This window comes from Balaenoptera acutorostrata, chromosome 11 (assembly GCF_949987535.1).
Source record: "Balaenoptera acutorostrata chromosome 11, mBalAcu1.1, whole genome shotgun sequence".
NCBI classification, from domain to species: Eukaryota; Metazoa; Chordata; class Mammalia; order Artiodactyla; family Balaenopteridae; genus Balaenoptera; species Balaenoptera acutorostrata.
This window is the reverse complement of record NC_080074.1, coordinates 23,239,696-23,252,021: the sequence shown is the minus strand read 5'-3', so window position 1 is coordinate 23,252,021 and position 12,326 is coordinate 23,239,696. Positions and strand designations below refer to the sequence as shown.

The 12,326-nt window shown below is 39.6% G+C and overlaps 1 protein-coding gene across 13 annotated transcripts in view; it reads right to left on the bottom strand.

Moving 5' to 3' along the window:
• Window positions 1–12,326, bottom strand: part of ANKS1B (ankyrin repeat and sterile alpha motif domain containing 1B) — a 1,183,808-nt gene that overhangs the window by 54,423 nt on the left and 1,117,059 nt on the right. For 7 of the 13 annotated variants that reach the window (XM_007165834.3, XM_028166489.2, XM_057556581.1 and 4 more), the window contains 3 exons: window positions 8,551–8,625; window positions 2,187–2,315; window positions 205–276 (listed from right to left, as the gene is read on the bottom strand). In XM_007165834.3, the coding sequence (XP_007165896.2) occupies window positions 205–276; window positions 2,187–2,315; window positions 8,551–8,625 (276 nt within the window). The remainder of the gene's footprint in view (window positions 1–204; window positions 277–2,186; window positions 2,316–8,550; window positions 8,626–12,326) is intronic. The other 6 variants (XM_007165837.2, XM_028166494.2, XM_007165838.2 and 3 more) reach the window with 2 other exon arrangements.

Sequence of the window (12,326 nt, the reverse complement as noted above, 5' to 3'; positions counted from 1 at the left end):
TTAAATAGACATCAGCTCAAACTACAGTGACATAAGCTCAAATATAAAAACATGAACAAAACCCAAACACCTTTTTATATAACACCAATGTGATTCAGCAGACCAACAGATGAAGAAAATAGTAATCTGAAAAGTGGCAATTTATATCCACAGCCAGTACTTAGTATTTCAGTGACTAGAAATAAAATTGTTTGGCAAACTTACCCGCATTTTTGCACAAGCATCTTGGGTTGATTCTGTCCCCCTGAGCTCTTTTATCAGCATAGAACCTAAATACTGAAATACAAAAAAATTCAACAATTTATGAAAAACAGAATATAAATATGAGTAGCAATTTAAAAGCAGACTGTAGAAGTACTACTGGCCAGGTTTCCTGGCTGTAGGCTGCTGCATAACTTTTAAAAACTAACAGTAACTAATCCTAACAAATAAATGCACATGTAGAGAGAATGCAGCAGAATTAAGCACAGTTCTGAAAGCTGCAAATTGCTCTTTATAATAAAACTGTAGCAGTTTCTAAAGACGCCATCTTTCAGATCATATTTAACTGCAAAACGGGGGCATCTAAAAATGTTTTCCCTTTTTTTTTTTTGAGGCAGCTATGTCTGCAAAAATAAATCACGTCACTATCTATGTAATTACAGGGTTGTATGAGACAGCTGAGAAGCTAAGCAACATGCACCCCCGTTTGGATTTAGTTGGCTGCATAGGTAATTAACGTTAGGCTGTTCTTAGGCAGAGATGCAGTTTTGGACCTTTTTCATTCACAGCTGTGTGCCCTGTGGTTGATCCACTTGAGAACAGGCTGGGAGCCTGCGGGGAGGGGGAATGTCATTCACAGTTGTTCCACAGCCCAGAGAGCTGAGTCTTTGGTGCAAACTGACACTGGAGGGGCTGAATGGGGCAGGAGAAGGATGAGAATGTCTCCTCCCAGGAATGACCAACCACTTTGCTGTTAGGTGATCGGCTCCAATACGGCCTTGGTACAAATCGTCACGCATGCTTCAAATTCTGGCTGGGGGGCAAATAGTTTTTAGCAAAATGTCTATTTTGCCTTTCTATCAGTTGACTCCCCTTCAACCTTTTGAAGCTTCAACAGGGCTCTTTCCATTTATCATTTTTCTCTAATTCCCTTAAAAAAATAGAAAGAGCTCTATATGTCTTTTTTAAAAGAGTGCATTAAAATAATTATTTTCCTGACATGACTGAGGAGACCCTGGCACTCTGCAAAAACTGGGTTGGGAATCAGTCCTACCAACCCGGGAGGTCCCTGACTTGAAGAGGTTGTGCAAGGGCACAATAGCAGAGGGTTTGGTCAAAGCCTTCCAAGAAAGGCATGCTCAGAAAGGCTCAGGGATTTGGCATTTGAGCCTTAGAGGAGGGAGGCATTTCAATCCCACAGTTTTGGGAAGACCACTATTGAAATGAGTCCAATGCTTCAAGATATAAAGAGGTGCAGATAGCACAAAATGAAAAAAAAGCCTAAACTGCTGTGAGATAATCAGAACATCCACATCTTCATCAAATTAAGGAAAATGATCGTGGTGAAATCCTTATCTTTTAAGGTATCAGGAAACTTTGTCCTAATTGAAACATTTATTTTTAAGAGAGACAGTTTCAATGCTCTGTCCTGGGTTCAGCCACTTTCCCTGCTGTAGTCATGACAACCACCTGCCCCCAAACCAATGGTATCTTTTGAACATTTACCTGTTCATATCATTCACAATTCTCAGCTAAGCCTGATTCCCTCTCCTATTTCAAAAAAAAAAAAAAAAAAAGCCCAGTACTGTAATATAATCCAAATGATGACAATGAAAAGAATCTGGTATTTATATAGAGCAGTAGACCCAATGTTTTGAGATTTGTAAGTGGAAACGTCTATATGTGCTGTATTTATACTCATTTCCATTTTAAGATAGCAGTTTATCACATTTAATTTAAAATATACAACTATATAAGAAGACAAAACAGACCTTAAGCTTACAAGATTAAAAGGGTTATAAAGCTCTATTTATTTGGACTTTCTCTGTGGCGAGAAGGCTACTTTAAGAAAAAAGAGAAGGGGAAAACATTTTAGGAATTTCAGTGATGGACATTTGGGGATACCTTCAATATAAAAGTAAACAGGTTAGAAATGCACCCTCTATCCCTGCTGGTACCCAAGTACTGAATTCTGGGTAACTTACAAAAGCTTTGTAATCACATGATTGGAAGATGAGCTTTTCCGGGTGGTGTTGCCAGTACTGCACTGGAGTTGAGGCTGTGGCTTCGTTTGGAGGTCGCAAGGTAATGGAAGGTTCTCCCCAGTCTCCTGTCTGAAAATCACATTTATTCTAGAGGTAACATGAGCAGTAGGCCAAGTTCATTCCCTACAGCTGGCCTGAGTTCATCTTATACCTGTGTGCTGTAAATGTGCAAATGTATATTATATGTTTGTTATGGTTTTATATGTCTTAGCATCATATTTCCCAAAGCTGAGTTAATTTTTGAGGTATGAAAGAAGTTGACCTATTCTATTTTTAGAATAACACCCTAAGCTAAGTAATTTTAAAATAAAACATGAAGATATTCATAAATGATTTACTAATTTTCTGTTCCAACAGAAAAGAACATATAATCTTTGACTTCTCTGTTTTTAAACTTGACTATTTGAAATTTTTAGTTTGAATTGCTTTTGCATTCAGAATACACAGTTCCATAGATTTCAGTTCCCAGTTAGGACATGTACCATGTACTCTGAATAATTTTATATCTCTGGAGAAAAGATACGGTAGGTGTGACACTAAACAGAATTTTAGAAGAAAAATGTACTAATGGATGATACCTGGTTTCCCTCCTCTGAATTCATTGGTATCAGTACAATACTACTGTGGTTTGCTTGGATATACTAGGCTACCTCCCTCAGAAAACCTAAAGCATGAATGAAGAATAAATATTTAAATACCAGGTTTGGTCATACGTGCATATGCATGTACTTGAGGATCCTGACCACAAATACAAGCACATTCCCATATGCTGGTGTATCATATAGTACATAAACGTCCACTAAGACAGGCCTAAGACAGAAGGACATTCTATCATTTTAATTATCATTTTCCATGAGGTTAACCTCGATATGTTTTATTACTGTAATGGTTTCGTATGAGCATCTATAAAGTCAAAGGCCCGTGTTAGGAGATTTCTCACTCTTTTCCCTCGTAAAGATTCTGATTGTTCAAGATTCGGTTCTTTGTTGGACATAACTAAAACTAGACAACAGGCAGATTTCCAAAGCCACTCTCTTCTAACCTGGATTTGGTTGGTCTTACAGAGTTATGAGAAATTACCTTTCTCAGGAGCTGGAAGAGTATAAAGAGGTCTCATGAGCTCCAAAACCAAATAAAACCTTGGCTAGAGACAAAGTTCCACAGAAGTACTGGCAAACGGGTTTCTTAAGGAGGATTTTCAAGAAGTCTGGAATAAGAATGCCAGATTTTGGATGTAGGTGTATGTTTTGGGGGAAAAAAGTCCATAACTTTCATTAAATTCTTTGAAATGCTCTAGAAAGTTCAAAAGGTTAAGAGCCCCAAGTCTCCAGGAATAGCTTAAATAGGATGTGTGTTTTGGGGAAGAGGACTACCATTCCACTTTTTTTTCTGTGCAGTTTGGACTTACATTAGGAGGAATGTGAGATGGCTGTCATTTCTGGAAAGGGTTAGGCATAGGCTTTGCCATCTGGAAATTTCTAACTGGCTTTAAAAAACAAAAGAATTCTAGAGCCCCTTAGGAATGCAAAGGCCTTTTCATAGAGGCAGAGGAATGCACAAGCCTTTTCATGAAGCAGAGAGCCTGAAGCTTTTCTCCTTAAGATGGGTGACTCCCAACCACGGTAAGAGCAAAGTGAGCCTCGTATTATCATCTCCTTGGCTTCTCACCAGAGCGTGTGACCAGTCAGAACTCCTCTGCTCGTCTCTTACGCTCTGCCCTGAGCTACTCTGTGTGTTAGTTTCGTTCTAGTTGCTGATTTACTCTCACAGGGCTCCGTTCTCCCATCTCCCGTCTGTTGATATTGTTAAGGCTTTATCTGGAATATTTACTTTAGCATTTTTAAACAAAAATCCTATGTTTTATGACCCATCCCTGACTCATTCTTGAGTTTTTTCTTCATGTTTATACAAACTGTTATTTTGTGAAAGCAATAACTGATTGCAATTAATTAATTAGGAGTAAGTTTTCCTCTGACTTCCTATTTTGATCTTTTCTTTTCCTTCTCTCTCAAACGTTTGGATCTTTATTATCTCTCCAGTCTTTATTTCAACTGGCTGTGATTTGCTCTTAAAAAAACTAGTATAAAATTAAAAATGCAGAATATGCGAATTTCAATATTCTTTTGAAGCTGAGTGTAATAACCTTTAAATAACAGTTAAAACTCTGGAAACATGCAGCTGTGAGTACTTAACTAAAAGCTCTCCCCACATCTAGCAAATCATCCTCTAATCTCCCCCCATTAACCTTCTCCCCTGTTCTCCCCCCTCCCTTGATAAAGCAACAACAACATAGCAAACAGGTGTTGTACATTTAAGTCACAGGTAACACTGTTAACGGAACAACGGAAGTTTGCACACAACTTCGTGGAATGATACAAAAGGAGCTGGTTGACCTCAAAAGATCCTTCGATCCAGTGTCCGCTGATGTGACAACCCAAACCAAGCATCCAATCTTCACGTTAGCCCTGTCATCATTTAGCTGAGGTTCACCTTGGCCAAGCTCAATGGGCAGTTTTCAAAAATGCTTGAGCAGACATGGCAGGAGCTGGGGGTACCACGGGTTGCGGGGCAAGGGTTGCGGGGTAGGGGTGGGGATGGGTGGGGTGAAGCTGGGGTTCTGGGGACATTTGAGGTGTTCGTACATTAAGCATGCAAATCTTAGGCAAACTCATTCTCTAATTGCTGAATTAACTCAGGCACTTTTATAATTGAATTTCAATGTGAGTTCCACATATACTTAAAGCAGAATGCTGATGCAAATATTTACATCATCCACAGACGTCGCAGCAGCCATTTTGGGAATTACAAGCCCCAGCATACAGCACCTCAGTCTGGAGATCATTTCCATCTCTTATTTGATAACCACTTGAAGAAATCAGTGGTGCTTCCATTTAATCTGTTTAGGCAGCGCCATCATCTGCTCTCCTATGACTCCACTTTGTCCAGAAATCACAAACCACTGCTTTGAATCCAGAGTGATCTGACACACTTCCCCCACGTGCAATGGGGGGAGATAATTATAGGGAAGAGAAACAGAATCCTTACTTTATTTTCTTTGAGGCCCAGAAACTTTGCTCCAGTCCAAATATTTTAAAAATTCCCTACAGGGACTGAATCTACCTTTCTGGAAATAGAAACTGAATTTTGTCATACTTAGTGCTATTTCCAGAAATTCATTTTCAAACAGAGGGAAAAGTGTTCTTAAAATTGAATTTATAAGGATATAATTTTCCTTTCTTCCTGGAAATTCATCAACTGATTTTTTTTTAACCTTAGATCTAAGAATATTTAGAAGACTCTGCTTGTACGTGTTGACTCTTCTCTTTGGAATTAATTCAGTGGGAATGGATGGACTCCTCATTACTCTATTGTAAAGGGCAGATGTGGCCTTGATCCTTGGGATAGGATTCAGCTTCACCTGGTTGACGGACAGTAAAAACAAAAGTGCTCAGAGAACAAGGGTGCCTTAGGTCTCCGTCCTTTCGGAGGCTGAATTACAGCAGGAATGAGCTATGGAGGAAACAGGTAGAGTGGTGATAATACGGAGGAGATGTAGAGACCAAAAAGCAAATAAGGGGTTTTGCCTCACGTATAAAATAATTTCAACTGTGAAGCCCAGTATTAGCTCTTGTTAAATAGTACATTCGTATCTAGATAATATCTGTATTTCTTCAGGTTAAGTTTAAAACATTAATAATTTCCCAGTTAAAAATGCTTGTTATATATTAAATAAAAATCAAACAGACTTAAAAAGTCTTTTGCCTGAAATAATGGTTTATAATCAAGTCTTATCTTTACTGAAAAGTAGATCTAAACACGGGTTACGATGAAGCAATACTATTTAATTAGAATAACAAAATAAAATCGAAAAAGTCTGGGGTAAAAGTCTGTCATATTGTAAACTATTAGTGACTGGCAGTGCTTTTTAAAAGGCTTAAGTAATTGCGGAAGAGAAATGAAAATGATCCAGGGCACTCTTACTAAATATCTTCAGGATATTTCTTTAAAGCTTAAAATACTTAGAGAAAAAGCTTTTCTTCAGGTTCACGTATTGAATGCTCTTAACAATCCAAGAATTTGGCCATGGATTAAAACCTTGTTTACTTGGCATATATGTATGTATTTATTTCCTTTAATATACATCAGTTAAACAGAGGAAAATGTACATTATTAACTATCCCTTCAAGCTCAAATAAAAATTAACCTTCCAATATGAAAGAAGAACATAATTTGAGATTAAAGTTTTAAATGGAGAATTGATTCTGCTTAATAGGTATTTGTCAACTGCCAACTAGAAATTCATAGCCTGCTGAGTTTGAAGGATTATAATTGGGCCATACCCAATATAATGTAATTAAATTAAATGTCTCATACCACCAGCTGAAAAGTATAAAACCGCTAACTGAATTTAGTTATAACAGAAAAAAAATTGCAAAATTTCATAGATTTTTATTGGATGGCGGATTCTAAAATGTAGCTTTTAATCTTTTCATTATTTCAAAAGGTGGTAAAACTGCAAGGTTTTAGTTCATGTGCACCAGACATATAATTCTAAAACATCATATCATATAGCTCTCTATCCCCAAAAATGGAAACTGAAGATACCACATATTCTGTATGTTCTGAGAATACAAAGGGGAAACATCGTCTATATTCTTACTTACTTCTTGAGAAAAAAGTTCTGTAAGGATGTCAGTAGATAATTAAAAGCTATGATTACGACTTAGTTTTCTAACATGAACAGGAAGATATGGTATTTTCCAAGCCTTGTATTATTCTTTAAAGAATTTTTAAAATTAGGATTTAATTGATTTTTTTAATAGAAGCTTTTAAATCTTTTCTACTAGGAACTGCTCCCACCTACCTGCTTGTAAATTTAGATCTGAATATTAACAAACATTATTCTCTACTGAGAACACTTAATGAAAAACTAAAATGATTTTAAATGACAACGGTTATTTTCAGGTTTCACTTTCAATAATTCTGACAAATAACAGAGGTGGGCTATCCAAACATGTATGATATATGTGATTACATTTACTTTCCATTATCTCTACAGCTTTGAAGAGGGCTACATATAGCTCTATACTTATAAATATGTATACATGTATTTGGATGTGAATGTAAGGAAAGGTCTCCTACAAACATTCACACACACATGAAAGCAAGATGCTGCTGCAGTTCTTTTAAAACATCTTCAGCAACAAAGAATGCTGGTTTGGTCAAATGCAGCTGGTTATCTTGAATTTGTTCCTTTTGATGATAAAGAGCAGAGATGGCCACTTCTGAACACGAAAAAGCACTGGTTAGAATTTACGTGTTCAGGAGGAACTGCGGGGTCACTGGAGCATCAGTACCAGGCAACGCATAGACACTGTGGTCCCCAAGTGCCAGAAATTCCCATGCACAGGAGGAGGGGTGTGCCTGACACGGCACCTCAAAAGAGGCCCTTTGCATGCCACCCCAAGAGCTCTGCTTAGTGATTCTCAACCAAATGTCTCAACCTCTTAGACAGCAGGCTATCCAATAAGAGAAATTTAATGGAGTGTGAAAATAGAGTTGTATTTTAAAATACAAAATGGAAAAAAAAAACCCAGACATTAAAATGTTTACTTTCCAAACAAAAATGAATTTTTAAAAAGTATGCAAAGGTGAACTGTGAATATTTTAATATTAAGCAGCTCAGAGTAAAACAGGTCATGATTTCACACGCATTCCAAAGACCAATTCAGTACTGTCAAGTGGAAAAAAAAGAAAAAGGCTGAGAACCACTTTGTAGCTGTAATGGTGCCTCTCCTGGCTATACTCCTCCCACATTTGCATAAAACTTATATATAATATCATGCAAATCATACTCAAATATTTCTCACAAGTAAAGTGCATGAACCTTTGAGAATTGTTAGGCACAAAGGACTGAATAGCCCATGAACATGGGAAATACAAAATGGGGAAGAATAACACTGATATATACATGGGTATATATATATCAATTTACCCTTTTCCTTTTTCCTGTAAAAGCAAGTTAACGCAGACACCTGGGATGAAAGCCAAACTCACATGGGACAGATTTTAACTGTAGACTTCAAAACCAAGTATGTTTCTTATTTTAGGACAATGTTTGCACGTTAACTAGTCACAAGGCACAGTGAATGAAGTATAAGAGACAAAAGAAATCTCAGGAGTTGTTAGACATCACAAATTTTCTGCATTGCCAGGACATGGTCCCTATAGCTACTGACGACACTTTGCAACACACGACACAGCTTAAGTTCAGGAAGAGAAAAATAACCATTTGTAACCTTACATTATGAACCTGATGGATGGCTGAGAAAGGAAATCCAGCGTTCTGATTCGTCCATATTTCACAGACAGACGACTGCTGATATAAACAGAAAACTATCTCATCTTGTCAATATTTAAAACACAGCAGCTACCAAGGTAGCATCAAGGAAGGGAAGGAGGAAAATAATAAAAAGCAAAGAATCATATTTCTTAAAAAAAAAACAACTCAAAACACCAAAAAAAACTTTTAGGGTGCCCGAGGTTTAATAATTGACTTTCAAGTCATTCTTTTGCCTAAAAACATTTTTGGGTTGGCTGGAAAAAAAAAAGACCATTTATGCATTAGTATTATATCAAGGGAAATGACCAATCCATGCACATCTTGGAAAAAGCAAACTGTGTTTTACATTTGCCAAAGAGAATGGAAATACCTTCCCTCTTCATGTCATTTATTTCAGAGGATAAATATTTTTATGAAGTTCAAGAAGGATGGGAAAAAAATCTTTAACACAGGTCAAACACTTTTATTTTCTTATCTTCAAATGACTGAGAGCAAACAACGCAATAAAATGACTTTCCTAATTTAGTCATTGCTCAAGTTGATAAACCTGGAGAGATTTTTCCCCTCCAGAGCTCTCAAGAGCAAAGCTCTGTGATTAACAAGCGAGAAGTGTCAGTTTGCTGCCCAGCAGAGGGAATGTGTGGTGGTGGAGGGGCCCCAAGGAGGCACAGCAGGGAGGGGCTGGGGTCGGGAAGCTCAGCTCCGTCCCTCAACCAGAAACTCTGGGGATTGCCATTTGGTGTTTGTGAGCCTAATGAATCTGCTCCATGATTCGGATTCTCTCCCACACCATTAACAATCTAGTAACCAACAATTATTAAAAGGGAGTAACGTTTGCTTAGAACCAAATGCCAAATGAACCAACACCCTCCCAGGAGTTATAGCAGAAACCACCAGATGAACCAACGAGACTCCTGGCTTGACCTTTACAGAGTTCTTTTCCTGAATTCCATCATCTAAAAGACACCATGAAACTGAATCACAGAAAATGGCAGGACGCCTAAACTTATTCAGCCAAGCACTGTGAACATCCCCAGAATTCACAAGCAGAGCGCACAAAGATCAGTGCAGGAAGGAGATAGGAACGTAACCACAATACAGTTTAGAAACCCAGCAAAGAACAATATCATCAGCAAATGCATTGTGGAAAAGCAAGCTTATCCCTGGCTAAATGTTTCCCCCACCTCCACCCTCCCAGAAACGCTCACCAGAAATTTAACATCTCTCGCTCCAGTTCCAAAGGCAGCTCCACACACACCTACATCTTTGGTTTCCATCCCTTCTGTCATCTGGATGGCTTGCTGGGGACAGACTGTCAGGTAACTGGCATTCCATTAAGAAAGTAAGATACCTGGGGTCTGACCAAAAGGCACCTCCAACCAGCTCTGCTATTAAACCAGCTCTGCTATTCTCAGTTTCTGCTCTAAACTTCATGCTATCTTCTCCACAGGGGCATCTTCCCCTTCCTTCTTTGCAAAAATTAAATCTCTAACAAGTTAAGTCTTGGGGCCATTAAACCCCCAGCCTCGTCTCCAATAGCTGTCATCTGATTTAAATATATTAATTCCATGCTTCAGCAGGATTCCCATCTTAACCGGCGCCAAACATACTTCTAGGATACCCTTAAAGCACTGTCACCCACAGTTCTGAGACAGTTCTTCTACAGAAATTACATCTTCTACAACTTTCACAGATTTTTAGTGCTAGAAGTAAACCAGGGATCACCTGTCATCTGACAGATGAAGAGAAGGACATTCAGAGAGGTTAAGTGGCTTGCTGTGGTCACACAGGGAAGTGTCACAATGTGTCAGCCTGCCAGGATGGCTAGGGAGGAATGCCAGCCCAGTACTGACCTCCCCAGAAGACGGAGAGAATATTCAGTTATACGGAGGCTGTTTGCTAATCCTGAAACATATATATAAATGGAGCCAGTTCATGGAACAGTCTCAACTCCACAGGGGTTCAAATACCTTAAAGTTTTGTTTTCCAGTCAACTCCTCCCAAATGGGCCATGCCCGGTCCCTCCTCCCTGGTGGGCAACAGGCCAAGTGACATTTTGGGCAGCCTGCATGACCTCCTGGTCACTTTGAGTTATGAAGAATTCATTTTTATAAAACTCCAATATCATTTATGATTCAAACGGTGCCCTTCCCCACCACACGCCAGTCTTGAGGCTTAAAGAAACCCGAGGTGGGGTGGCATGGTCCTCCTTGGATGCCCCCCACGCCAAGCTCAACCTCCTTCATGCACTTAGTTGGGGCGGAGGATACAGGAGAAGGACAAGGGCCTCTCTCTTACTTGGCAGTGGCTGAATTCTCCCTGCTGGTTGTCACCGCTTCTCAGGGTAACACTAACTTGGTCTCTGATCCTTCTTATAGGAGCTGCCCCGCCCTGGGTTCCACCGTATCTGTGGAGGTTCTCTGGAGGTCTCTGCTGGGGAGGGGTGTCCCTACTGCACAGTCCCTGATGTGAGAAATCTGGCTCTAGCCTGACTTTCCCCAACCCCACCCAGCCTTCCTAGGTAGGACACGTGCACGCCCCTTGGGCGGGATGCAGGGGAGAGTGCACAAGCCCCGCCTCCTGACTGCTCACCCGCAGCACATCCATCCTTGCCATGCAGAGCAGCCTGCTCTGGGACCAACCCTCCTCTCTGCCAGGACATGTCCCTCCAGTTCTCTCTTCCTCAGTGCAGGTTGGTTTATGTGCATCTGCTCCCAGAAGTTCCCCCACTCTGGGTGAGCGTTCCTCTTGGAGACCTTCTCCTTAGGCTTGGGTTGCACGGGGATGCGCTCTCTCCCCTCCCATGGGAAGGGAGGAGAAGCCTCGGTTCTTTCCACAGTGGCTCAGACAATTCTCTGCCCCCCTGGCCCGCCCCCCCGGCCCCCAGCACCAATCTTGTGCCTCTGCGGACAGGAGGCTGTGTAGGGCAGGATCCACCACCTGCTGGTAAACTCCAGGTAGGGTGTCTGGCTCCCTTCGCAGCAGCTCTCTCTTTAGGACGTGCAATACTGAGTACCTAGAGGCAAGTTCCCCCTTAGCATCCTGTTACATGAGTCTATCTTCCAACAGTCACAGAAGTTACCAGAGAGTTAAGGAGGGAAGAGAGGGGCTTGTGCCATAATTATTTTTATTTTAAAAAATTAAAAAGAAAGATTTTCTCAGTGAAGAAATAAAACCCACCTCTAGTCATATACACCAAAGAGAGTTCCCATGTGGCTTATATACCTTTTAAAGATGTTACAATAACTATTTTTCACTTATAAGCTATGTTCAAACTTGATAAAGTAAATCCTCTCGCATTTCCAATAACTATGTGCCTCAATGCAAATGGTAAAAAGTCAGATTTAAAAAATAGAGTTTAAAAAAAAGGCAGTTAATTGTATTTTAGTTATGGAGATTGTTTTTTAAAAAGCTGACACATGTCAGACATCACAGTAATTCTGATGGTAGCAAAGACTTTACCAGGCGTGTAAGAGCAGTAACTTAAGTAGACCAGCTGTAACTGGTGTCTTCATAACATGAAATGGCTCTTCTTCTAGACACATGGTTACCAGGCTGAGTGTTGGAATGAATTTTTTAAATGCAAAAGAGTTTCCCCTGCAGAATTTCATTACATTTATGAAGATAATACTTCAGGGTACAACATGCATTGAAGTATAGAGTGTTCAAAAGCTTCAAGAAAGAAAATAGCAGTGAGAAAATTTCATCTGGGGCCCAAATTCCTAGAACAGAAGTGA